The 26,624-nt window shown below is 39.2% G+C and overlaps 4 protein-coding genes and 1 long non-coding RNA gene across 5 annotated transcripts; 3 read left to right on the forward strand and 2 right to left on the reverse strand.

Moving 5' to 3' along the window:
- Positions 1-2,178: 2,178 nt before the first annotated feature.
- Positions 2,179-7,862, forward strand: LOC103401575 (uncharacterized). The gene is made up of 3 exons (XM_029087849.2): positions 2,179-2,708; positions 2,812-3,622; positions 6,588-7,862. Exons 1-3 carry the CDS (start codon positions 2,386-2,388, stop codon positions 7,602-7,604), a joined length of 2,151 nt encoding a protein of 716 aa, XP_028943682.1. The 5' UTR covers positions 2,179-2,385; the 3' UTR covers positions 7,605-7,862.
- A 1,834-nt stretch (positions 7,863-9,696) lies between these two features.
- On the reverse strand, positions 9,697-11,925 carry LOC114819558 (receptor-like protein 2). Its single transcript, XM_029088672.2, has one exon. The coding sequence runs from the start codon at positions 11,923-11,925 to the stop codon at positions 9,697-9,699; it is 2,229 nt and encodes a 742-aa protein (XP_028944505.2).
- Positions 11,926-14,071: 2,146 nt separating this feature from the next.
- LOC114819421 (uncharacterized) lies at positions 14,072-14,832 on the forward strand. Its single transcript, XR_003766484.2, has 2 exons — positions 14,072-14,178; positions 14,272-14,832. It is a non-coding gene; the product is annotated as an uncharacterized lncRNA (long non-coding RNA).
- A 1,004-nt stretch (positions 14,833-15,836) lies between these two features.
- On the forward strand, positions 15,837-16,823 carry LOC103401571 (uncharacterized). Its single transcript, XM_008340288.3, has one exon. The coding sequence runs from the start codon at positions 15,837-15,839 to the stop codon at positions 16,821-16,823; it is 987 nt and encodes a 328-aa protein (XP_008338510.2).
- Positions 16,824-21,339: 4,516 nt separating this feature from the next.
- Positions 21,340-23,553, reverse strand: LOC103425165 (receptor-like protein 3). Its single transcript, XM_008363239.3, has one exon. It carries the CDS (start codon positions 23,551-23,553, stop codon positions 21,340-21,342), a length of 2,214 nt encoding a protein of 737 aa, XP_008361461.3.
- Between the last annotated feature and the right edge of the window lie 3,071 nt (positions 23,554-26,624).

The raw sequence follows: 26,624 nt of genomic DNA on the forward strand, positions 1-26,624 counted from the left end.
TCACTAGAAAATTTTGACATTTGTTAACCATGCATAAGGAAAACTTTGACACCTGTCAACCATGTATAAGGTAATGCAAAGTAAAATGAAAAGCGTATGAGTGGATAAGATTAAAGGTTAATTACTATAATACCCTTAATATTGACCTAAATTAATACTAGTTTACTAAATTTTGATTACTAAATTACCCTTAATTTGTAATTGGATTACGATAGTACTATTATTTTTTTTAACATTGAAGGAAAGGTTGCGATTCTAATGACTGCCCCAAACAAATTTGGGTTTGAGAGTCGAGAAGAATTGAGAGAGAGAGACTAACAGTGATATATGTGGGCCCCCGGTTTCCTCAAATTTTTAGACCCGCCCGCCCCGTTTTGAGTTTAGAAATTATGGACCCGGCCGAATTGCATGGACCCACCCTGACCCGTGGGTCCATGTCCCATTTGCTTGCCCCTAGTTTGTAATACTAAAATAGAAATTTATGTGTATTACTAGTATTATTTTTAAGCAATTAAATTATAATCATTGGTTCATGCTTACTTTTAATTTTAATTGTATCAAAAGGCAATCGGTTTCATAATTTAAGCTCAAAGCAACATCAGACAATACATAAGTATAAATATAGGAATGGTGCATCAACAACACCTATTGCGTAAAAACCTTATGGCGCGTTTACATAACCGCAATGAAAATAGGAGGAATTGAATTGAGGGAGGAATTGAATTGAGGAGGAGTTGGAATGAGGACAAGTCAAAATCAGACTCATGTTGAAGCTGTTTACTTAGAGTTTTGGAATCGGAATAGAAATGACACTGATTTCATAAAGCTGTTTACTAATTCAGCAGAATCGGAATATAAACCAATATGATTACTAAAATGCCCTTGTCCCAAATCAAGTATTTTATATATTTTTTTAATAAAATTTGATATAATATATAATAGTAAGAAAAAAATTAAATTGCTTTTTTTTTATTATTTCATAGACACACTAAAGTGATTTTGTTTATTTATTTTTATATATTTAAGTATTTACTTTAATATTTAAATTTTCTAGCTCAAATTGTAGTTTCTTCTCTTCAGCATATGCATGGAGTTATGCATAATATGAATGAGCATGAAGTTGTGCATAATGTGAATGAGGGCATAATAGGAAGAATAAATGCATTCATGATTCCTTCACCCTCCTAGAATTCAAAATACCTCATCTATTCAGGGAATCCCACTCCTCCAATTTCAGGAATTGCATTCCTTGTTTCGGGCGAGGTCCACCACACTATCGATTCCCCAGTATTTAGTAAACACCGGAGTAATCCATAACCGAAATTCAATATTTTTTTTTATTCTCATTACCCTTACGTAAACACGCTCTTAATTGAAAACTTTAGATAGAGATCCTTACAGCAAAAAATACACACAACACGATATCAACACTGTAGTTAACAGAAAATCAAATCCCTAACTTGAGATAACTTCTAATGAAGTTTAAATATTAATTATTGCTAACTAAACCTTCATTTATATAGAAGTTACTTCGTAAACCTAGCTAGAATCTTGTTCTAGGCTATATTTGGCATCCGCTAACTTCCAAAATCTTGAGGTTTCATTCATGTTCTCATCGTTATACCATAATCCTCAAGATTTGTCGTTTATGATCATCATTCCAAAATCATTGCGATTTGTCATTTTCGATCACTTTTCCAAAATCTCTAGGATATGTCGTTATCTACATTCATCTTTGCCAAATCTTGTTCTTAATAGCCGTTTACATACCATGACGTATTAGCTCTCCCGATTATTGGCGCTATGCAAGTTCGGTGAAGTTATAAATGATCTGACTTTCCAACATTTCTGCCAAACCCTTCTTAATTCTCTTAGCCGATACCTTAGCCGTGCACTAGATCATAACCGACCATCTTACCTTTTCTTTGTCCAACATCAATTTAACCTTGACCTCAACAATCGCAGTTGAGATTATCGATTCACATGATCGTATCTTTGGACATAAATTTCACTAGCACCATAGCCATAACTTGAAAGAAAGAATGTCCGAAGTGTAATTTCGGAATTTGAAATGTAAACAAGCAAAACCCAAAGTATTCGTATAAGTCTAGGCCCAAGGTGGTGGAGCGAGAGAGAGAGAGGCTACGCGAACTTTACAAAGCCTCCCACCCCCACGAAAAAAAAAAAAAAAAAAAACAAAGGTTCACTTCGTTGAAAATATAAAAGCGAACGAACAAACGTAATAAATCCATACATTCATCATCATCATCATCATCATCATCCATCATCCACTGTCAAAATTTTTTCTCCGAGATTTTGTTTTTCCAATTGGTATAAAACCAAAAACCCTAATTAAAAAAAAAAAAATGGTGATATGAGAGGAACATGGCTAGGGAACGCGGAACGAGCGCGCAACCATGGGGGACGTTAGAGGAGCTCTTGCTAGTTTGCGCCGTGAACCGCCACGGCGCCCAGAGTTGGGACTCTGTCGCCTTGGAGGTCGGGAGCCGCTGCTCCCCCACCGCGACGACGCGTCTCAGTGCTGACAACTGTAGGGACAAGTTCGCGGACATCAAGCGACGGTTCGTATCGGAAGACGACGACGACGACAGTTCGTCGGGGAGCCTGGGCGCGATGGTTGACGAGCTGCGGAGGCTGCGAGTTGAGGAGCTACGACGCGAGGTCCGCCGTCGCGACGTTTCGATCGTGTAAATTTCGCGTCCCTTGCGAGAGATCTGAGTGTGAGGTGTTGTCGTTTTAATGGTTTGAGATCTGAGAGTGTGTGTCTTCTCTGTGCGTGGTTTTTTACAGGTCGTTGGAGTTGAAGGTGAAGAGGTTGGTGGAGGAGAGGGAGCGGGGCTTGAAGGAGGATGCCGGGGCCAACCGTCCGAGCAAAGATCTCAAACGCCGCGGAGAGGATCAGCGGGATGGTTCGCCGGAGAACCTCGCCGAAAAAATGAACTCCGGCGAAGACTTCGGCTCGGACTTCAATTCCGACGAGCGCGAGAACCGATCCTTCAACGAGTCCAATTCGACGAGCCAAAGAGGCGATGTGAAAGGAAACGGCGCGGCAGAGAAACTGGCGGAGGGGGAGCAGGAGGAGGAGCCCAGAACGGACGGAAACGAACCAGATCCGATTCGGGTCAAAATCCGGTCCGAACCGGATCGCGATTGCTCTGTTAACGGTAAAGTAGCAGACGATGACGACGAAGACAATCAAAACAACAACAAAAAAGGTGGCGATGATACGGCGAAGGCGAGTCGGCTCGGCGAGTCGAGCGAGTTGTGGGAATCGGGTGGCGAGTCGAAGCGGGAGGGAAAAAGAGGAGGTGGTGGCGCGGCGGCGTCGAGGCAGCAGAACAGCGACGTGCAGAGCTCGGCGAGCTTGTCGAAGAGGAAACGACGTCGTGGCAGAGGAGGGGAGGGAGGAGGAGGGAGTAGGAGTAGGAGTAGGAGTAGGAGCAGCAGCGGCGAAGAGGCCGAGAGTGACGAAGTATCTCCCGCCACCAGCAAAGGGGTTAAGCAGCTCAAGCTGGTTAAATCTGAGCCGTTGATGAAGGTCCTCAAGATCATCCGCTCTCATCGGCTCGGCTCCGTATTCGAGCGGCGGCTTCGGAGTCAGGTATTGACAAATATTCCTAAAACAAATTTTAACGTATATAATTTTAATTTTGTATCTTAATGTGGAAAAATCTAAATTAAATAAATTACCCAAAAAAATATTTAAAAATCCGGAAAAATAATTAAGATTTGAAAAATATGATAGGGAAAAAGAGTTCTTCTGAGCTGATGGAAAATGGAGGTACTAATTCATGGTCCGAGATTAGATTTAGATTTTTGGGTGTGGACCAGTTAGAACATTACACGTCACGATGTCAAGGTGTTATGGTCATATGAGGGAGAAAAATGGGTGTATTTGGGGAATCCATTCCTCAATCCACGAAATATGGGAATCCGGATCATTAAGATTTGATCTAACAGCTAAAGTTATTATAATTTTAAAGTGGACCTCTGATTGTAGTTGTTGGATCAAATTTTAATGGTCGGATTTCCGAACTTGGTGGATTAAGAAGAAAGAATCTGGAGAGAAGTAAGATCGAGGCAGTTTGAAACGGTACATTGAGAATGGTGAGGATGGTAGCTAGCGTGCAGCGCATGAGCGTTACGGAGAGGACGAAAACTCAGTCAAGGTTTTGATGAAGGGTTACAACCATATGCCTTGGGCGGTGGGGTCCAGTAAGTAGTTTAAAATTAGGATTTAGAGGATTTTTTTGTTTTTTTGGTTAAATGTATGGTCTAAACTACTCTAGTTTATTAATGATACGTATTCTAAGTAGTTTGGTAAATTAACGGTAAGTTTTCTATGTAGAAATGTAATCTATATATAAAGAGAGTAGCTAAAAGAGGTGAAACATTTAAAATATCATAAATTGTTTCTAAACAATGTAAAAAATTACGATTGAAATAAAAAAGCTAAAGTAACTCAACACATTTTTATTTTTAATAATTTTAAAATTTCAAACCTTAGAAAAAAATAATAAAAACAAAAAACCTATAGTTGGTAGTTTTTGGTTGACTTCTAATTTATTTTTAAATAATTTTTTAATAAAAAATATACAAATATATATATATATATATTTTTAAATTGTTTAGTAAAAAAGGGTTATTTATAAACATATAAGCATGTGACAAGAGGCTATTGTCTATCTATATATAAAAAGAAAAGGCAAAAAAAGTGAAGTTTTCATGATACGCAAATTGCCCTTCTCCTATTAGAGTTAAAAAAAAAAAAAACTATGTAGGGTGGCTAGTAAGTTCATTATTTTTCAAAACATATTCTAACAAAAAACAACAATATCAAAATAAGTAAAACTAAAACAACAAATAGAATTTTAAAACAATAAAAAAGAGCTAACAATGCGTGTGGCAAAATGCTAGTAAATTTTTAAATAATTAAATTTACGTAAAATTTATATTGCACGTATAAAAATGGTGATATAAGCAGATCAATTGACCCAACCTAGATTTAGAGATTATTAAACCCATCAAACGGGGGTGTCCGACCCAAAGGAAGCGTTACGAAAGTACCAATGAGGACGTGTTAGTTTCTTTGACCTTGTTTACTAGCTTTAATTTTCTTCCCAATTTCCAAAGTTATTTTTTCATTTTAATTGTTATTTTTCTCAGGTATTTTATATTTTCGTTAGGTTTATAGGTAATAATAAGTCTTAGAGTTAAAACAACTTGTATGACACGGGTTCATCGTTTTATCATATACCAATAATACAAGGACACAACGGTACGAGAATATTATAAGTTATCTTACATTATGTTTATATAACAGATCATAGATTATTTTTTTATAAAGATAACGTTAATGTGTTAAATTATTAATTATTAAAAGAAAGAGGGTCGATGAGATCAAATTCGCGCTATAATGCATAAGTATAATTATTTATATCATTAGGATAAATTGTCATATGCAAACTTTAAATTATTTTAGGAAGGAAAAATTATGACGTTGGATATTATTACGTCCCATGCTAATAAAACACGATGATAGTTTAATGTATGAACGATGGGATTTATCCTGTGTACCTTAGTCCCGTGCATTCGCGCGTACACACAGGAACTCTTCCTCCCAATCCCAACTGATCCGTACTTATTATAAAAACAAAAATAAAACATAAAAAACTCCGCCGAAGTGGACGTTGGCCCGACGTGTAAAATGTTACACGTGTAACGTACAACTACCTGAAGCACAAAATTGCAGGTGATGGGCAGTAGCGGGTCTCGTGCCTTCACCTTTTTAACCAATATAAAAAAAAACCTATAAAACTACATAGGGTACCCTTCCGTATAGCCAACGCATACTTACACAGCCATTTGTATTTCTAATATATTCTTGTTAATTTTTCGTTTTTAATTTATTCGATTCCACCATCGAAAATTGAGAGAATAACACTCATTTTTATCATTTGTATTCCTGATATATTCTTGTTAATTTTTTGTTGTTGATTTTTTTTTCTTCAATTTATTCGATTCGACGATAAAAAATTGAGAGAATAACACTCATTTTTACTTCTTACATATTTTTTATATAAAGATGTTTAAGATGCAGTTTAGGCCAGTTGGTTAGAGTTATGTGCTCGATTTTCTTTAGTAAATATTTAGTTCTCTTTTCCATGAGTTAAGCTAGTTTAGAATAAAATATTTTAAAACTCAAATTTCTGGTTTTTATTTGACTACCAAGTATCAATTGGAAATTTATATTTCAATTACGTTATGCGTGTGGAGTAGTTTTTACTAGAAAATTAAGAGAAAAAGTTAGGAAAAAGAAGTAGCGGGCAAAGAAACTTTTTTCTATTTTTGTTTTCGAAATTCATATTTGATTGCCGTTAAACGAGTGTGATCAGTGTGATTTAGTTAATTTATTATAGAAATTTCGAAATTTAAAACTATTAATGAAAAAGTGATTTGGTGAGAGCAAAATTACTTTATTTTATTTTATTTGGTTTCTAGTTTGCTCTAATAAAAATGTTATGAGTACAACTTCTAATTAAAGAAGCCGTACAATATTTGTGCAGGAATCAGAAAGGTACAAAAGTTTGATTCGGCAACACATGGACCTGCATGTGATTCAATCCAAGCTTAACAAAGGCCTCTACACAGAGGATTGCATCCCCATGTTCTTCCGCGACCTCCTCCTCCTCTTCAACAACGCCGTCGTCTTCTTCCGCAAGAACTCTTCGGAGCACAACGCAGCTCAAGAGCTTCGCTCCATTGTGCTAAAGGAAATGAACGACCAGCTCCCGAACCCACAACCCACGACCGGAACAGTAACATCCAACGTGCCCAAGATCGAAACCAAAGCTCCCAAGATCGAGCCCGATGTCTCCGAGAAACCCACCAAGTCTTCCATTGTTGTTTGTGGAAAGCGTGGTTTTGTCAATGCACTATCAGAAGGCGGTGAGAAAGCAAAGGTGGCGAATGAGAAGAAGACGGATGGTGCTGCATCTGTGAAGGTTGAGGACAAGGGGATTAGGAGGAGGAGGACACAAGAAAGAGGCGGGCGGAGAGGGACAAGCACGAGGGGCAGGAGTGCAGCGAAGCCAACGAAGCCGCACGAGTATGGCGTCAATGAACTCAGTTCGCATGACGGTTTAGACGCATTGGAAGCGGAGAAGGAGAAGAAAGAAAACAGGAGGAAGAAGCAAGGCGCAGCGAGGTTCTTGAAGCGAATGAAGCAGAACTCGCCGAGCACTGAAGTGAAGAAGGAGACATCGGATGGTTCTGAGGATGATAGCGATGAGAGCGAGGACGAGAAGAAGAAGAAGAAGAAGCCGATGACAAGGGGTAGGAAGAAGCCGGAGGTTGAGAGGAATGAGAGGGTGACGCGGAGTTCAACGGGAAGCGGGGGAGGGAGGGGAGGGGGAAGAAGGTGTCAGGAGAGCAATGGGAGGGGAAGGAGAGGGGTCGGGAGGCCACCGAAGAGGCCGGAGACTGCGGCGGCAGAAGCGGGGAGTAGGAAGAGAGGGAGAGAGAATGGGGAGGCTGATCAGGTGGGGAGTGCAGGGAGGCGGAGAAAGCGTACAAGGAGGTGAATGCGGCCATTGTTGTAAGCTGTAAATTATTTTTGGCATGGTTTGGGTTAATTTCTGGTCTTGTTTTGTTGCTATTGCTAGGTTTTTACAGTCTTTTTTTAACCTTTTTACCCAAGAGCGTTCAAAAGAATTACTAGAGAGGGATAGGGAGAGACAGAGATAGATGTGCTGTGAACTTGTAGAATGTTTTGGGGCATCTCTTTTTGCATATACAGATCCTGATGAGTAGCATCTTCAGTGAGGACCTTTTTTGTTCTAGTTTCAATATTGTTCTTGTTTTTTTAGAGTGGGCTTTTTTGTTGCAATAGGAAATAAGCTGGGTCCAAAACACCTGAAAACAAAGGAAGAAATTAAGATAATACAAAATAAAATATACTGAGAAAGATAATACAAATGCAGATGACGCTGCAATATGACGGAAAAGAATATTACTTTTGCACTCTCGTGCAAGTCCGATCTTCTTCTCTCCTAACATTTAATAATTTAATCCAGTAATGCTATTATTTAAAAGAAAAAAGACAGAAAGATAATCAAATCATATAATATTAACAATTTCCTTGCCAAATGGTCGGATATTGATATTGAACGCAACTGATATTGATATATGCATTGATATTCCCACAAATTTACATATCGATATTTCTCCCGATACCCATATTTGAAACACTGCTTCTACTACTTTTACTTTTGTATAAATTTGTCTGATATGTTATGTTATCAAGAATAAGAGTTGTTCATACATGTCTTCGGATACCTAAGAGTGTTTAGTCTAATGGTCAGATCCTTGGTTTGTTACCAAGAGGTCTGGGGTTCGACACCTCTCAAGGTACCCACCTAGCAATTGCTAGAGTTTCTTGCCTACCAAATGTTGTGGGGTCAGGCGGGTGGCCTAGTGAGTAGTCGGGTCAAAGACCCGGAGACACTAGTTTCAAAAAAAAAAAATACATGTCTTCGGATGATGGTTGATAGTTTGGCAAGAAAACTGTTACTTGAAAAAGATGTTAAAAATTCATGTTTGTTGCCACTTAGTATTACGGTCAAGGGATGTTAAAAATTCATGTTTGTTGCCACTTAGTATTACGGTCAAGGGGTATTCCTCTTCACTTGTAAGTGAGAGGTCTGCTAACCCATTGTGAGGCTGAGCCCACCTCCATCCTTAGTGTAGATAATATTATTTGTTTAAAAAATAAAAAATAAAAAATAAAATAAAAATTCAGGCTTGTTCTACAACTTTATTTTTGGTCCAATTCAGCCTAAACCAAACCCAAACCTAATTAGGCCTTAAAAGATTCCAATTATTTCATCACTGCCCATGAAAAAGAGAAGTCAATGGCATTAATAAATAATAAAACAATGATATCCGGAGGATTACAGTGACGGGGATAGGCAAAATTATAAGGTAGATTACAGAAAACTTGGTCAACAAGAATGGTTAAATTCTTGAGAAATTAAATCGCAGCCTGCAAGTGAATTTCCAAGTGCTTCTGCTCAAAAGTTTCAGTATTCTATCCTTACGAAATTCCAAGGCATTTGCGTATGAATTTAGTTAGGAAAGTTGGATGCATGTTTAGTTTAGCCATCCCTACTACTTTAATTCCCTTTCTGTTTTACTCAGTTGTTAGATTTCTTGTATGCAGCAGCAATGTGGTTAATAAGCACTATTCTAAAAATTCTCGTGTAGTTACTAAGCGGTTGGACACCGTCCCAATTAATCTTAGGGATTCGAAAATTAAGAAATGGTGCATGTTGCCTAGACTTGTCCAGACACCCCCTAACCCCCTAACCGAAGACTCTCACTCAGACAAAAAATAGATCACTTTCACTTTGCTTTTTATTGTTATTTTCGATAAATTTTAAGAGACTTGTTGAGACATTCATTACATTGTTCTACATGTTTTCAATATGTTCTAATACTTTATAATTTATATGTTCCAATACAAGTATATTTATTTTTATGTAAAGTAAACACTTATTTATATGTTACATAAGAAAATTAATTAAAATAAAAAAAAACTGCCTAGATGCCTATGCGTTAGGCCCTTGCCGAGCGCTCGACTAGCGCCTATCACCTTTTTAATTGTTAATAAGTCCTTTATTTCTCTAAAAAAAAATTACACTTGATCAGCACATGAAGCGATCTTTTAACATTGGAGAGAAATTGGAAATACGCATATCGCCATGACGTGCTGAAAACTAGAGGGCCACAAACACCCCAAAATCCTACAATGAAACCAAGAGCCACTGAAATATGAAGCCATGGAATTTCATTCCTATTGTCATGTTCATCTTCCATGTTCTTAGTTGCATTATCACTTGTATTCATCTGTTGGCATTTGTTTGGAAGCGGGGAACCGCAAAGTCCCAGGTTGCCCTCATAGGCAGTGGCATCAAAGCCTTGGAGCTGTGTGCCTAACGGTACTTGTCCTTGGAGGTTATTGTATGCAACACTAAATGAACCCAAGAAATGAAGACTTGATAATGAAGCTGGGATGCTGCCTGACAGATGGTTACTTGAGAAGTTTAAACTCTCCAAGTTTGTGAGCTTAGATACCTCGTCTGGAATGCTGCCATCGATGTTGTTGATGCTGAGATCCAGCAGATGAAGGTTTTGCAACCGCCCTATCTTAATGGGAATGTTGCCACTTAGACTGTTATTTCGGAAGCAAATAGATGGCGGAAAGTTGGACAGATATTTGTACTGCAGCTCCGCGACAGTTTCATTCGTGAGCTGGTTGTAGATAGGTAGTTCGACATCACCACTATCCGTCTGAGCGGAAGGCTTCTCGGATACAAGAGCTTGCAGTGAGAAAAGCTCATTTGGAAGTCCCCCCGAAAGCAAGTTGTTGTCCAGGTTTATGAAGAAAAGACTAGGAAGACTTCCCAACCAAGGAGGTATTGAGCCTGTGAGTCTGTTATCAGACAAATGAAGGACTTCGAGTTTCTTGAGCTTTGACATCCACACCGGAATGTGACCTCTAAGTTGGCATTCCGATAAGACAAAAAGGCGGAGATTTTGAAACCCAGAACCAATCATTGCATCACCATCCGGCAGTTCTTCACCTAGAAAACTATGTGGAAGTGCGACCACCCTGAGACTTTCCAAACGCATCAATATATGTATAGCGCCGGTGACATTGGTGAGTTTGTTCCTACCAAGCGAAAGGAAGGATAGGTATTTCAACGAAACAATCTCGGGTTGTATATGTCCCTCTAGATCATTACTGCTCAGGCGAACTGCTTTCAGATACTTGCATGAGTAAAGGCTTTTTGGCATGGCACCAGAGAAGTGATTACTCACGAGATCAAGTTTGATAAGTTGATCAAGTTTGGAAAAATTTAGCTCCGAGATATTTCCATCCAAACGGTTGAATCCAAGATTGAGTTCGATAAGGTTTGTGCAATTCATCAAAGATGGGGGCAGAGGACCTTCAAGATTGTTGAGATGAAGGAGCATGAGTTTTAATTTGGAGAGCTTGCCGATGTGGAGAGGAAGTCCGCCGCTCAAATGATTGAAGTAAATCTCTAAGATTGTGAGGCTGGTGAGATTGACAATGTTGTCACTAATGTGACCGAAAAGCTGATTGGAAGGTAACGAAATTTCATGAAGAGCTTGTGCTTTGTAGAGATCACTAGGAAGAGTTCCAGAGAGATAATTGAAGCCCGCACGAAAGGTTTCCAATTTCGAACAGTTTCCTAGTCCGAGAGGAATTGAACCATTGAAACCGTTGTTGGAGAAATCCAAGACTCTAATCGAAGAGGAACGAAGACAGATAGAGGAAGGTATTTGGCCTGTAAAATGATTTTTGCTGACATTCAAACTGCTCAAATTCCAGGCATGCTGGAGGAATGAAGAAGGAATTGTAGCATTGAATTGATTGTTCGACAAATCCACTATTTGAATGTAACTAGATGATAGAAACAAAGGTAATTTTCCGGAGAGAAGGTTATAGCTCAAATCAAGGATTTCAAGGCGACTCGAGGACAAGAAGAGTCCAGCTTCCAGAGGACCAGAAAGCAGATTGTGGGAGAGATTGAGGTGCAAAAGATGCGTGAGGATTCCAAGAGAGTGAGAAATGCTTCCTTGGATCCGCTTAGAGGGCAACGAAACATGTGTTACCCTACCATCGGCATCACAAGCGATGCCTTCCCAGTGACAACAATCACTGGAAGACCAATTTAAGCGAGAAGAAGATATATCAAAAGATGACAAAAGAGAGTTGTGATCTGCCTCCTTGCAAGCATGGTTTGTAGAAATGAAAGTAGACAACAAAAAAAACAGGAAGAGGACTCCATAAGGTATTACGCGACTAGCTTCCGGCATGATGTTTTTCGCTATGTCACTACTGGAATTATATTGCTCACATCGTTTCGGGGGTATATATACACTCCTTTGTTTGGAGCAAAGGAGGTAGAAATTAACAAAGGGAAGAAGGTAATTAGGTGATGGTTTGAATTCTTGCGAGCGATGTTTGAGTTTTGAAAGAAACAAACCTGCAGAACACGGGACGTCACTAATGGAGGGTCTAATCACGGGTTGGCAACTTGGCAGCAACGTATTAGAAGGTTTACATATCTTTTAGTTTTGAATCGTGTACATATCTTTTATGTAATGTGGTTTTGTCTGCTATTTCCCAATATCTTCAATCGTGTAAAGATCTCTTATGTATTAGTATATGGATTTGAAGTGGTTTGGTTTGACTTTAGGCTTTAGGAGTAAACAGCAAACAAAAGACTTCAAAGAGTCACTTACACTGACTTCAAAGTGGCCAAATGCGTTCAGATTACAATTTTTTTCTTTCTTTTTTGGATAGAAGCCATAGTGAAGAAGAGGATAATCGAATCTCGGACTCAAGTGCAATAGTAAATGTTCTTAATCACTTGAGCTTATAAGTAAAAGTGAGTGGGTATTTCAAGTAGAAAAATTTGTTTGGATGGAGCTTTCACCCCGGAGTCCAAATATCATCTCATCTAAGTAATGCAATTATGAATAATTTAGAAATTTAATTACTAATTTTAGGTGAACTTTGACTGACCTATTTTCTGATTCCTCAAAAGCTTGGTAAAAGCTTTGAGAAAAGTGCAATTCCATTTCTTCCCATTCCGGTCCGGTTTCGCAACCACGCCATATATGTAATCATGGGTTTGCAACGTATTAGAAGGTTCCTTGACTTTGGGGTCGTGCTTTTGGAAGAGTACTTTAAAATGGTTATTTGATAAAAGTGCTTTGAATAGAAAGTAGAAACAGTTTTAATCACTTGGACAATTTTTTAGATGAACTAAGAGATAGTGAGTGGCCACCTCTCCTACATAATGATTATGGCAAAAAAACTGAGTTAACAGTGAGTCATTCATATTATTTTGGATAGGTATCTACATTGAATTAAAACTATTAAACTTTAAAATTGTAAAATAAAGATATATCTATTCATGTTGGTTGGATATCTTCATATCATTATTCAATTTTCATAAAAAATCTAAAATGCCTTTCCAATTTTAGATTTTTCAACAACTCCTCCTTACTCCCAACTTCTTAACCCATTGATTGATTTCAAATTATTGAACCGTCCCCCAGATTTTTTTTTATTGATTCTTTTCAAAACGAAACAATTTGAGTATGAGTAAAAGGTCTTCCTTTTTATTTTAATGAATCCGTTTTTATGTTATTTCGTATTGTTCAATTCCTTTGTTTGTGGGATCATTTTCTCACGAAATGAAATTCAAATAAATTATAGAATGGATTAATAAACCTATGTCTAGATCTAGGATAAATGGAAATTTTATTGATAAAACCTTTTCAATTGTAGCCAATATCTTATTACGAATAATTCCGACAACTTCGAGAGAAAAATAGGCATTCACCTATTACAGAGATGGTAAGATTTGATTATTCGATTTTTTTATTTTATTTTCTATTTTTTATTGCTCTCAGTCTTAAGAGAAAGACAACATTATTCGGGATAGGAAAAAAAATTATTGAAATAAATCTACACTTGTTGAAGGTGAAGTTTGTAAATAAAGCAAATCCTTTTGTCATGTATCCCCGATTAATGCAACCTCAGATGCTTCAATTGTCGATTCTAGAGTATTGAGCGGGAGGTTACACCTATGGGTTAGGTCTTCACCAATAGAGAGCGTAGGGGAAGAAGCACTACTCCTAGGAATCAACACATGAAAACTTTGTTATAAATTATCCCTTTTCCTTATCAGGATCGGGACTAACAAGAATGGTTGGGACAACAAACATCCATCTTGTTTGTTTTTTGGATACTTGTATAACCATTGAAGATTGTTGAAGTGACTAATAAAACAACCTTCCCAAATAAAACCTCTTTCGACGTAACCTCCAAACATCATCAAATTGTAGACGATGAAGCTGCATTTACATGTTTCTTCCTTAATGTGCTATCTTACGCTCACAAGATAACTGCAATTTTAAACTCTCTGAAAAAGAGATTGCACATAACTTATTTCCAACAATGGCCAATTTGCAGGGTAACTTATTTCCTGAACGGCCCTCCTCTTGTGATTTTCGGCTTCTGCTCGTGTTGGGATTCGTTCAACAACTTCCGAAGAAGTAAGTGAAAACCCAACTCACACTAGTTTTTTTTTTTTTTTGTTTTACTTCTGGAAAAAATACAAACCCAACTTACAGCTGCAGCATTTGTAGGAGCTGAGGCTGGCCATTGTTGGAAATTTTCCCATTAATGCTGTTGTCCTTCACGTCGATCACGTGAGGAAAGTAAGACAACTTGTACTGCAGAAACATTGCGTTGGTCGAGATGTAGATAGGCAGTTCGAGAACATCACCGTCTACTTGAGGAGCAGTTTCTTCGGATAACAACATGGGAATTGTACAGAGTTCCTTTGGAAATTCACCTGACATTCGATTGCCTAGGAATCGATTGGGTGATTCTGTTAAGACTCAAAATCACGAACCCTAGCTTCCTGAGCTTCGATAACCATTGAGTTATTTCACCGTTGAGCTCACAGCTACTCAAATCCTGTTAGTGTATAAGCATTGAGCTAATCTGTTTATTTTGAAATGAATAAGCCTTGTATTTAGTTGTGTATTCACTTTGGTAATTCTCACCAAGTGTAGGGCTCATAGTGTAATTGTGTCTAAGTGACATGTGTAAGGATCCTAGAATCTAGTTAGATGAGTGGCTGAGATCATCTTTCTGTTTTTCAGTAGTGAGAACATATATTGTATTTTCATCTGTTATGCACAGTGTGAAAGAGTAAGAACATTCTCTCTGAGATTTTAACAGAGAGCAAAAGCATCAAAGTTCTTTTCATTTTCTTATCTGTGATTTCATTCCTACTTCCTTCTTCAATCTGAAAATAGTCATTGAACTTTAACAAATCCAGCATTTGAAGATTTTGGAACCCATTGGAATTAGCCATTGCTTCATCACTTGGAATTTTCTCTCCTAGATAAAAACTTGTCGAAAGGAGGAGTACCTGGAGACTTTTGCAGCACCATTAGTATCTTCATTGCCCCTGTGATGTTGTCAATCGGCTGTAGCTGAGAGAGAGGAAGGACAAGGATTCGAGTGAAAGAATCTCGGGCTGTATCTGTCCCTCTAGATTGTTTTTGCTCACTCGAATTGCTTTTAGGGACTTGCATGAGCAGAGACTAGTTGGCAAGAAACCGGTGAAGTAGAGTTATGACCAAGTTCAAGTATTGGTTTGTTTAGTAGGATTGGAGAAGTTAAGTGTGGAGATGTTTTCTTTGAAAAGGTGGAGAGCATTTTACACTGTTGAATTGAAGGAACAGGAGTCGTAATTTGGACAGCTTACCAATGTTACTTTACGGGATCCGTTGGACAGGAGGTCATGGATTGCGAGGTCGAAAATTATTTCGCACCCGTGTAGTGAATTGCGAGGCAATGCAATTAAATTGCGAGGGAATGCAATTACTTCAAGTGTGGTAGCATTGTAGATGTCATCTGGGAGTAAGAGGTTGTTGTAACCAGCGCGAAACACACCCAATTTGGAACACGCACCTAGTCCATGAGAAATATTGCCACTACATTTATTTAGGGAGAAATCAAATAGTCTAGTCGAGGGAGACAAAGAAGACAAATAGGGGACGGGATAGACCCCGAGAAGGTGTTCTTGACGTTGAAACTAGTTTGCTCTAAAATAATGTTATGAGTACAATTTCTAAGAAGAAATCCCGCAATTTTTGTGCAGGAATCAGAAAGGTACAAAAGTTTGATTCGGCAAGACATGGACCTGCATGTGATTCAATCCAAGCTTAACAAAGGCCTCTACACAGAGGATTGCATCCCCATGTTCTTCCGCGACCTCCTCCTCCTATTCAACAATGCCATCGTCTTCTTCCGCAATAACCCTCCGGAGCACAACGCAGCTCAAGAGCTCCGCTCCATTGTGCTAAAGGAAATGAACGACCAGCTCCCGAACCCACAACCCGCGACCAGAACAGTAACATCTAAAGTGCCCAAGATCGAAACCAAAGCTCCCAAGATCGAGCCCGATGTCTCCGAGAAACCCACCAAGTCTTCCATTGTTGTTTGTGGAAAGCGTGGTTCTGTCAATGCACTATCAGAAGGCGGTGAGAAAGCAAAGGTGGCGAATGAGAAGAAGACGGATGGTGCTGCATCTGTGAAGGTTGAGGACAAGGGGATTAGGAGGAAGAGGACACAAGAAAGAGGTGGGCGGAGAGGGACAAGCACGAGGGGCAGGAGTGCAGCGAAGCCGACGAAGCCGCACGAGTATGGCGTCAATGAACTCAGTTCGCATGACGGTTTAGACGCGTTGGAAGCGGAGAAGGAGAAGAAAGAAAACAAGGGAAAGAAGCAAGGCGCAGCGAGGTTCTTGAAGCGAATGAAGCAGAACTCGCCGAGCACTGAAGTGAAGAAGGACGCATCGGATGGTTCTGAGGACGATAGCGATGAGAGCGAGGACGAGAAGAAGAAGAAGAAGAAGAAGAAGCCGACGACAAGGGGTAGGAAGAAGCCGGAGGTTGAGAGGAATGAGAGGGTGACGCGGAGTTCAACAGGAAGCGGGGGAGGGAGGGGAGGGGGAATAAGGTGTCAGGAGAGCAATGGGAGGGGAAGGAGAGGGGTCGGGAGGCCACCGAAGAGGCAGGAGACTGCGGCGGCAGAAGCGGGGAGTAGGAAGAGAGGGAGAGAGAATGGGGAGGCTGATCAGGTGGGGAGTGCAGGGAGGCGGAGAAAGCGTACAAGGAGGTAAATGCGGCCATTGTTGTAAGCTGTAAATTATTTTTGGCATGGTTTGGGTTAATTTCTGGTAAACCAAACCCAAACCGAAGTAGGCCTTAAAAGATTCCAATTATTTCATCACTGCCCATGAAAAAGAAAAGTCAATGGCATTAATAAATAATAAAACAATGATATCCGGAGGAAAGTAAGACAACGGCCATTGTTGGAAATTTTCCCATTATTGCTGTTGTCCTTCACGTCGATCACGTGAGGAAAGTAAGACAACTTGTACTGCAGAAACATTGCGTTGGTCGAGATGTAGATAGGCAGTTCGAGAACATCACCGTCTACTTGAGGAGCAGTTTCTTCGGATAACAACATGGGAATTGTACAGAGTTCCTTTGGAAATTCACCTGACATTCGATTGCCTCCTAATGCTAAAACAAGGAGCCTCGGAAGAGCCCCCAACCAACTAGGAATCGATTGGGTGATTCTGTTAAAACTCAAAATCAAGAACCCTAGCTTCCTGAGCTTTGATAATCATTGAGGTATTTCACCGTTGAGTTCACAGCTACTCATATCCAGCATTTGAAGATTTTGGAAGCCATTGGAATTAGCCATTGCTTCATCACTTGGAATTTTCTCTCCTAGATAAAAACTTGTCGAAAGGAGGAGTACCTGGAGATTTTGGCAGCACCATTAGTATCTTCATTGCCCCTGTGATGTTTGTCAATCGGCTGTAGCTGAGAGAGAGGAAGGACAAGGATTCGAGTGAAAGAATCTCGGGCTGTATGTGTCCCTCTAGATTGTTTTTGCTCACTCGAATTGCTTTTAGGGACTTGCATGAGCAGAGACTAGTTGGCAAGAAACAGGTGAAGTAGAGTTATGACCAAGATCAAGTATTGGTTTGTTTAGTAAGATTGGAGAAGTTAAGTGTGGAGTATGGCGTCAATGAACTCAGTTCACATGACGGTTTAGAGGCGTTGGAAGCGGAGAAGGAGAAGAAAGAAAACAGGAGGAAGAAGCAAGGCGCAGCGAGGTTCTTGAAGTGAATGAAGCAGAACTCGCTGAGCACTGAGGTGAAGAAGGAGACATCGGATGGTTCTGAGGATGATTGCGGGGAGAGCGAGGACAAGAAGAAGAAGAAGAAGCTGACGACGAGGGGTAGGAAGAAGCCGGAGGTTGAGAGGAATGAGAGGGTTGTAGCAAGTTTGTGGCGGAAGACTTTGAGTATGTCCTCTAGGTACTCGAAGCAACACTTCTCTTGGTGATGTTTAATCTCAAGTGTTGTAGGGGTTTTGCAGCAGGTGGAGATATGGGATTCACAGGTGATGAGATGGTCTTGAGGTAGGAGGAAGTGTGGGAATTTTGTCTGGCTCGATGGGTTGTTGCTGGAAACGGGCGCGCTGACAAGTTTCCAGGTTGCAGACAATGAAGAGGAGGAAAACCTGTTGAAGGAGACGAGGATGTGTCGAGATCATGTCTGAAGCTAAATTGTGATTTTTAGCTTGCAGCAGTTGCACATGCATTGGCAGTGACTGAATCGGAACATGACTAAAGAGGTTGATTCAGAGTGTGCATGCTGGTACGTAAGGCCAATGGACTTTGGTGATGGGTGCAAGGATTTTTGCATGGTGAATTCGCCAAGGTGGAGATTGTTGTGTTTGGCTCATACATTTGCGAGTAAATATGAGTCAAGTGTTAACAACAATGAAGTGATCTGTGTTTGCTTTCGGTGGAAATATCACATGGTGTGGGTTGCATGAAAGTTGCAGACAAAGTAAAAGCAAAAGTTTGGTGGACATCATCATGAGTAAAAACATAATGATGATGCTTGCTTTTGCTTTAATGATGATGTTTGTCTTTTGCTTTAATGATGATGCAAGACATAATGATGATGGCTTGGCTTTAATGATGATGCCTTTGCATTATATTGAGAGTGTTTGCCGAGGGAGTGTGAGGGTATCAGAGAGCATCCAAAGGGGGAGAGCATTCGGCTCTCCCATGGGAAAGCATGGGCATGAGTGAGAGAAAAGGTAGCATGATGGATCATCATTGTGTCTATGAAAAAAAGGAGAAGTTGACTCACTTTTCTGTCCATTTAATTGCAAAGAGCCGAAGTGGAGAAATGGAGAGAGAGAGCATCCGAAAAACATAGAGGGAAAAGAAAATAGAGTGAGAGTGAGAAACTTTTGGGGTAGAGTGAGGCTCTTGGGAAAATTCTATGAGTGGGTGTACAAGGGATTTGGGATTGGGTTATGTCGATTTAACTCATGTGTACTTGTACTGTTATTCTCATAGTGAAGAGCAATATCTCTCCGGGGACGTAGGCAGGATTTTTGCCGAACCTCGTAAATTTCTCGGTGTCTTTATTTCTTGTAATTTTATTCTGTTCAACTGAGTGTGATTTTGGGTGTGGTTGTAATCTGAATCTCGTTTCCGCACTAATGAACGGGCCAAGGCGCAACAACGCGGAGCTCAACGGGAAGCGGGGGAGGGAGGGGAGGGGGAAGAAGGTATCAGGAGAGCAATGGGAGGGGAAGGAGAGGGGTCGGGAGGCCACCGAAGAGGCCGGAGACTGCGGCAGCAGAAGCGGGGAGTAGGAAGAGAGGGAGAGAGAATGGGGAGGCTGATCAGGTGGGGAGTGCAGGGAGGCGGAGAAAGCGTACAAGGAGGTGAATGCGGCCATTGTTGTAAGCTGTAAATTATTTTTGGCATGGTTTGGGTTAATTTCTGGTCTTGTTTCGTTGCTATTGCTAGGTTTTTACAGTCTTTTTTTTTTATACCTTTTTACCCAAGTGCGGTCAAAAGAATTACTAGAGAGGGATAGGGAGAGACAGAGATAGATGTGATGTGAACTTGTAGAATGTTTTGGGGCATCTCTTTTTGCATATACAGATGCTGATGAGTAGCATCATCAGTGAGGACCTTTTTCGTTCTAGTTTCAATATTGTTCTTGTTTTTTTTAGTGTGGGCTTTTTTGGTGCAATAGGAAATAAGCTGGGTCCAAAACATCCGAAAACAAAGGAAGAAATTAAGATAATAGTAAAGAAATATACTGAGAAAGATAATACAAATGCAAATGACGCATTACTGCAAAGTGATGGAAAACAATAATACTCATGCACTCTCGTGCATATTCGATCTTCTTCTCTCTTAACATTTAACAATTTAATCCAGTAATCGTTTGTAAAAAAAAACATAGAAGGATAACACAAATCATATAATATTAACAATTTCCTTGCCAAATGGTTGGATATTGATATTGAACGCAACTTATATCGATAGATGCATTGATATTCCTGCAAATTTACATATCGACATTTGTCCCGATACCGATATTTGAAACATTGCTTCTACTATTTTTACTTTCATATAAATTTGTCTGATATATTATGTTATCAAGAATAAGAGTTGTTCATACATGTCTTTGGATGATGGTTGATAGTTTGGCAAGAAAACCGTTACATGAAAAAATGTTAAAAATTCAGGTTTGTTGTCACTTAGTATTACAGTCAAGTGGTATTTCTCTTCACTTGTAAGTGAGAGGTCTGCTATCCCATTGTAAGGTTGAATCCACATCCACTTAGGGTAGATAATATCGTTTGTTCACAAAAAAAAAAAATCAGGCTTGTTCTACTACTTTATTTTTGGTCCAATACTTTATAACTTCCAGCCTAAACCAATCCCAAACCTAATTAGTCCTTAAAAGATTCCAATTATTTCATCACTGCCCATGAAAAAGAGAAGTCAATGGCATTAATAAATAAAATAGTAATAATAATTAATAAAAAAACAATGATATCCGGAGGATTACAGTGACGGAGCTAGGCAAAATTATAAGGTAGATTACAGAAAACTTGGTCAACAAGAATGGTTAAATTCTTGAGAAAATAAATCGCAGCCTGCAAGTGAATTTCCAAGTGCTTCTGCTCAAAAGTTTCAGTATTCTATCCTGACGAAATTCCAAGGCATTTGCGTATGAATTTAGTTAGGAAAGTTGGATGCATGTTTAGCCATCCCTACGACTTTAATCCCCTTTCTGTTTTACTCAGTTGTTAGATTTCTTGTATGCAGCAGCAATGTGGTTAATAAGCACTATTCTAAAAATTCTGGCGGAGATGCTAAGCAGTTGGATACCGCTCCGATTAATCCTAAGCATTCGAAAATTAAGAAAGAGTGCCTGGTGCCTAGACTTGTCCAGACACCCTCTAACCTGTGACTCTCACTTAGACAAAAAATATATCATTTTCATTTTGCTTTTTATTTTTTTCGATAAATTTTAAAGACTTGTTGAATACATGATTGTTCATTATGTTTTCAATATGTTCTAATACTTTATAATCTATATGTCATTTTATTTTGCAAATATATTTATTTTTATGTAGAGTAGACATTTATTTATATGTTACATAATAAATTTAATTAAAATAAAAAAACTGCCTAGATGCCTATGCATTAGGCCCTTGCTAAGGGCCCGACTAGCGCCTATCACATTTTAAATTATTAATAAGTCCTTTATTTCTCACAGTAAAAATTACACTTGATCAACACACAAAGCGATCTTTAACATTGGAGAGAAATTGAAAATACGCATATCTCCATGACGTGCTGAAAGCTAGAGGGCCACAAACTCCCCAAAATCCTACAATGAAACCAAGAACCACTGAAATATGAAGCCATGGAATTTCGTACCCATTGTCATGTTCATCTTCCATGTTCTTAGTTGCATTATCACTTGTATTCATTTGTTGGCATTTGTTTGGAAGCGGGGAACCGCAAAGTCCCGGGTTGCCCTCATAGGCAGTGGCATCAAAGCCTTGGAGCTGTGTGCCTAACGGTACTTGTCCTTGGAGGTTATTGTGTGCAACGCTAAATGAACTCAAGAAATGAAGACTTGATAGTGAAGCTGGGATTCCACCCGACAGATGGTTTCTTGAGAGGTCTAATTTCTCCAAGTTTGTGAGCTTAGATACCTGGTCCGGAATGCTGCCAACGATGTTGTTGGTGCTGAGATCCAGCTGGTGAAGGTTTTGCAACCGGCCTATCTCAATGGGAATGTTGCCACTTAGACTGTTATTTCGGAATCTAATACATGGCGGCAAGTTGGACAGGTAGTTGTACTGCAGAGATGCGACAGATTTATTCTGGGGACTTGCGTAGATAGGTAGTTCGACATCACCACTATCTGTCTGAGCGGAAGGCTTCCCGGATACAAGAGCTTGTAGTGAGAAAAGCTCCTTTGGAATTCCCCCCGAAAGTGAGTTGTATGCCAAGTTTATGAAGAAAAGACTAGGAAGACTTCCCAACCAAGGAGGTATTGAGCCTGTGAGTCTATTAGAAGACAAATCAAGGACTTTGAGTTTCTTGAGCCTTGACATCCACACCGGAATACGACCTTCAAGTTGGCAGTTCGATAAGGCAAAAAGGTGGAGATTTTGAAACCCAGACCCAATCATTGCATCACCATCCGGCAGTTCTTCACCTAGAAAACTTTCTGAAAGCACGACCACCCTGAGACTTTCCAAACGCATCAATATATGTATAGCGCCGGTGACATTGGTGAGTCTGTTTTTACCAAGCGAGAGGAAGGATAGGTATTTCAACGAAACAATCTCGGGTTGTATTTGTCCCTCTAGATCATTACCGCCCAGACGAACTGCTTTCAGATACTTGCATGAGTAAAGGCTTTTTGGCATGGCGCCGGAGAAGTGATTACTCACGAGATCAAGTTTGATAAGTTGATCAAGTTTGGAAAAATTTAGCTCCGAGATATTTCCATCCAAACGGTTGAATCCAAGATTGAGTTCGATAAGGTTAGTGCAATTCATCAGAGATGGGGGCAGAGGACCTTCAAGATTGTTGAGATGAAAGAGCATGAGTTTTAATTTGGAGAGCTTCCCGATGTGGAGAGGAAGTGCGCCACTCAAATGATTGTAGTAGATCTCTAGGATTGTGAGGCTGGTGAGGTTGACAATGTTGTCACTAATGTGACCAAAAAGCTGATTGGAAGGTAACGAAATTTCATGAAGAGCCTGAGCTTTGTAGAGATCACTAGGAAGAGTTCCAGAGAGAGTATTGAAGCCCGCACGAAAGGTTTCCAATTTCGAACAGTTTCCTAGTCCGAGAGGAATTGAACCATTAAAATCGTTGTTGGAGAAATCCAAGACTCTAATCGAAGAAGAACGAAGACAGAAAGAGGAAGGTATTTGGCCTGTAAAATGATTTTTGCTGACATTCAAACTGCTCAAATTCGAGGCATGCTGGAGGAATGAAGAAGGAATTGTAGCATTGAATTGATTGTTCGACAAATCCACTATTTGAATGTAACTAGATGATAGAAACAAAGGTAATTTTCCGGAGAGAAGGTTATAGCTCAAATCAAGGATTTCAAGGCGACTCGAGGACAAGAAGAGTCCAGCTTCCAGAGGACCGGAAAGCAAATTGTGGGAGAGATTGAGGTGCGAAAGATGCGTGAGGCTTCCAAGAGAGCGAGAAATGCTTCCTTGGAGCCGGTTAGAGGGCAACGAAACATGTGTTACCCTACCATCAGCATCACAAGCGATGCCTTCCCAGTGACAACAATCACTGGAAGACCAATTTAAGCGAGAAGAAGATATATCAAAAGATGACAAAAGAGAGTTGTGATCTGCCTCCTTGCAAGCATGGTTTGTAGAAATGAAAGTAAACAACAAAAAAAAGAGGAAGAGGACTCCGTAAGGTATTACACGACTAGCTCTTGGCATGATCTTTTTCGCCATGTCTGCACTGGAATTAACAAAGGGAAGAAGGTAATTAGGTGATGGTTTGAATTCTTGTGAGCGATGTTTGAGTTTTGAAGTCTTTGCTTTCCACTTATATAGAAAAGAAACAAACCTGCAGAACACGGGACGTCACTAATGGAGGGTCTAATCACGGGTTGGCAACTTGGCAGCAACGTATTTGAAGGTTTACATTGACTTTGGCGTCGTGCTTTTTGGAAGAGCCAAAACAAATTTTAGTTTTGAAAATGATTGTTTGGAATTATTTTTTGAAAGATCAGTTTTTTGAGATTTGACACGATAAATGATTAATTGTTTTAGTAACGACAATACCTTAATTATATACTGATGACTAAAAAAGAGAGTTATGAACTAATAGATGAATAATTATATAGTTAATGTAGAAAGGGTTTTTCCTTAATAATCGAATGTACATGAGTACGAGAGTATGTATGTGTGTGTGTGTGTAGACGCATAGAAGGCCTTTATGGGAATGAATTTTCATTTTTTGATAATAGAAATTAGTTGTGGGACCCACAACACATCGAACTTTAACGCTTCGAACCGTTTATTTTTCAAGTTGGACCTTATAGATCATCTTTGCAAAATATTAGCTTAATCGGAAATATTTGAGACATCTAATTGAGTTCAAAAAAATTGACGAACATTTTGTTATATAAGAAACAATGAAATTTCTTCATGATAATTGAATAGGCAAATAATTTAGGATTAAATTGAATTCTTGCAAGGATGATCTACGAATCAAGACTACAAAATAAACGATTCAAATCGTTAAAGTTCGACGGAAAGTGGACCCTACAACTAGTCCTATTTTCACCCAAAAATAGGCATCGCTTTGGATAAAGGACCTATATATATATATATGTATATGTATATGTACTATGTATGTATGTAATGTGGTTTTGTCTGCTATTTCCCAATATCTTCAATCGTGTAAAGATCTTTTATGTATTAGTCTATGGATTTGAAGTGGTTTGGTTTGACTTTAGGCTTCAGGAGTAAACAGCAAACAAAAGACTTCAAAGAGTCACTTACACTGACTTCAAAGTGGCCAAATGCGTTCCGATTAAAATTTTTTTCTTTCCTTTTTGGATAGAAGCAATAGTGAAGAAGAGGATAATCAAATCTCGGACTCAAGTGCAATGGTAAATGTTCTTAATCATTTGAGCTTATAAGTAAAAAATGAGTAGGTATTTTAAGTAGAAAAGTTTGTTCGGATGGAGCTTTCATCCCGGAGTCCAAATATCATCTCCATCTAAGTAATCCAATTATGAATAATTTAGAAATTTAATTACTAATTTTAGGTGAACCTTGACTCATCTATTTTCTGATTCCTCAAAAGCTTGGTAAAAGCTTTGAGAAAAGTGCCTTCCCATTCCGGTCCGGTTTCGTAATCACGCCATATATAACTGAAATGGAACGTCACTAATGGAGGGTCTAATTGGATTTGGATCCTCTCCTGAGCTAATGGAGAGGATGCTCCTGACCAAGTGTTATGGGCCGTTGGATTTTCATCAAACGGCTATAATTATTATAACTTTAAAATGATCTCCTTTTTTGTAGCCGTTGGATAAAAATCCAAAGGTCTACAATACTTGGTTAGGAGGATCCTCTCCATTAGCTCAGGAGAGAATCCAAATCCGGTCTAATCATGCGTTGGCAACGTATTAGAAGGTTTACATTGACTTTGGACTCGTGCTTTTGGAAGAGTTTAAAGCACTTTAAAATGGTTGTTTGATAAAAGTGCCTTGAAGAGAAAGTAGAAACAGTTTTAATCACTTGGACAATTTTTTAGATGCAATCAAGTTAAGGAAATTTTATTGATTGTTATGAACTAACATATAAATAATTATATTGTTAAGAATAAGTAGAAGTGAGATGATCATTAATTAGTTTATTTATCAGTGAATTCTTCATCATTTAACAGTGTGTAAGGTTATGTTCTTGATTTTTTCTCTTTAAATATCGCTTGTATAAAAATGAATAATACAATTAAGCGCAATAATTACTTAATATATAGTAGGATAAATTTACCATGCGTGACCTATTTCACTACTATATTTTTTTTTACTGTGTCTTGACTTCGAAATTGCAAAGTATAAACATCATCACAAAGAATGCTTGAAATTTTGGACATTGACTTGCCGACTTATCGAAGTTGATTTTGTTCTTCTCAGCAGATTGGACTCGACGGTTTACTTAAGTCATGATCAAAGGAAATTAATTGAGCATTTCGTTTTGTTTTTTTTTTCTTGGGTAAGATGCTTTATTCAAATCGATACGAATCACAGTACATCGATTTTTAACGATTCAACCTGTCTTTTCAGTCTTCATTTAAACTTTCTGAAAAGAGATTGCACATGAACTGTTTGATGAAATTCCTGAACCGTTTTCTTTTGCGTGTTTTTTTCATGTTTCCAACAATGGCCAATATGCAGGATTAGGTGCCACTGTAACTCATTTCCTGAACCGCCCTCCTCTTGCGAAAGCTGCAGCTCTCTGATTTTCGGCTTCTGCTCGTGTTGGGATTCGTTCAACAACTTCCGACTTTCAACCCAAACAGCTGCAGCATTTGTAGGAGCTGAAGCTGGCCACTGTTGGAAATTTTCCCACTAATGCTGTTGTCCTTCACGTCGATCACGTGAGGAAAGTAAGACAACTTGTACTGCAGAACGTTGCGTTGGTCGAGATGTAGATAGGCAGTTCGAGAACATCACCGTCTACTTGAGGAGCAGTTTCTTCGGATAACAACATGGGAAGTGTACAGAGTTCCTTTGGAAATTCACCCGAAATTCGATTGCCTCCTGATGCTAAAACAAGGAGCCTCGGAAGAGCCCCCAACCAACTAGGAATCGACTGGGTGATCCTGTTAAAACTCAACATCAAGACCCCTAGCTTCCTGAGCTTCGATAATCATTGAGGTATTTCACCGTTGAGCTCACAGCTACTCAAATCCAGCATTTGAAGATTTTGGAACGCATTGAAATTAGCCATTGCTTCATCACTTGGAATTTTCTCTCCCAGATAAAAACTTGTCGAAAGGAGGAGTA

The sequence above is a fragment of the Malus domestica genome, chromosome 11, assembly GCF_042453785.1.
Source record: "Malus domestica chromosome 11, GDT2T_hap1".
Taxonomy (NCBI): Eukaryota; Viridiplantae; Streptophyta; class Magnoliopsida; order Rosales; family Rosaceae; genus Malus; species Malus domestica.

Bases quoted from the DNA above. Each gene is read 5' to 3' on its own strand.
- LOC114819558 (XM_029088672.2), bottom strand. From the start codon at position 11,925: ATGCCGGAAGCTAGTCGCGTAATACCTTATGGAGTCCTCTTCCTGTTT.
- LOC103401571 (XM_008340288.3), top strand. From the start codon at position 15,837: ATGGACCTGCATGTGATTCAATCCAAGCTTAACAAAGGCCTCTACACA.
- LOC103425165 (XM_008363239.3), bottom strand. From the start codon at position 23,553: ATGGCGAAAAAGATCATGCCAAGAGCTAGTCGTGTAATACCTTACGGA.
- LOC103401575 (XM_029087849.2), top strand. From the start codon at position 2,386: ATGGCTAGGGAACGCGGAACGAGCGCGCAACCATGGGGGACGTTAGAG. The intron at 2,709-2,811 runs GTAAATTTCGCG...GGTTTTTTACAG, and splicing joins CGTCGCGACGTTTCGATCGT to GTCGTTGGAGTTGAAGGTGA. The intron at 3,623-6,587 runs GTATTGACAAAT...ATATTTGTGCAG, and splicing joins AGCGGCGGCTTCGGAGTCAG to GAATCAGAAAGGTACAAAAG.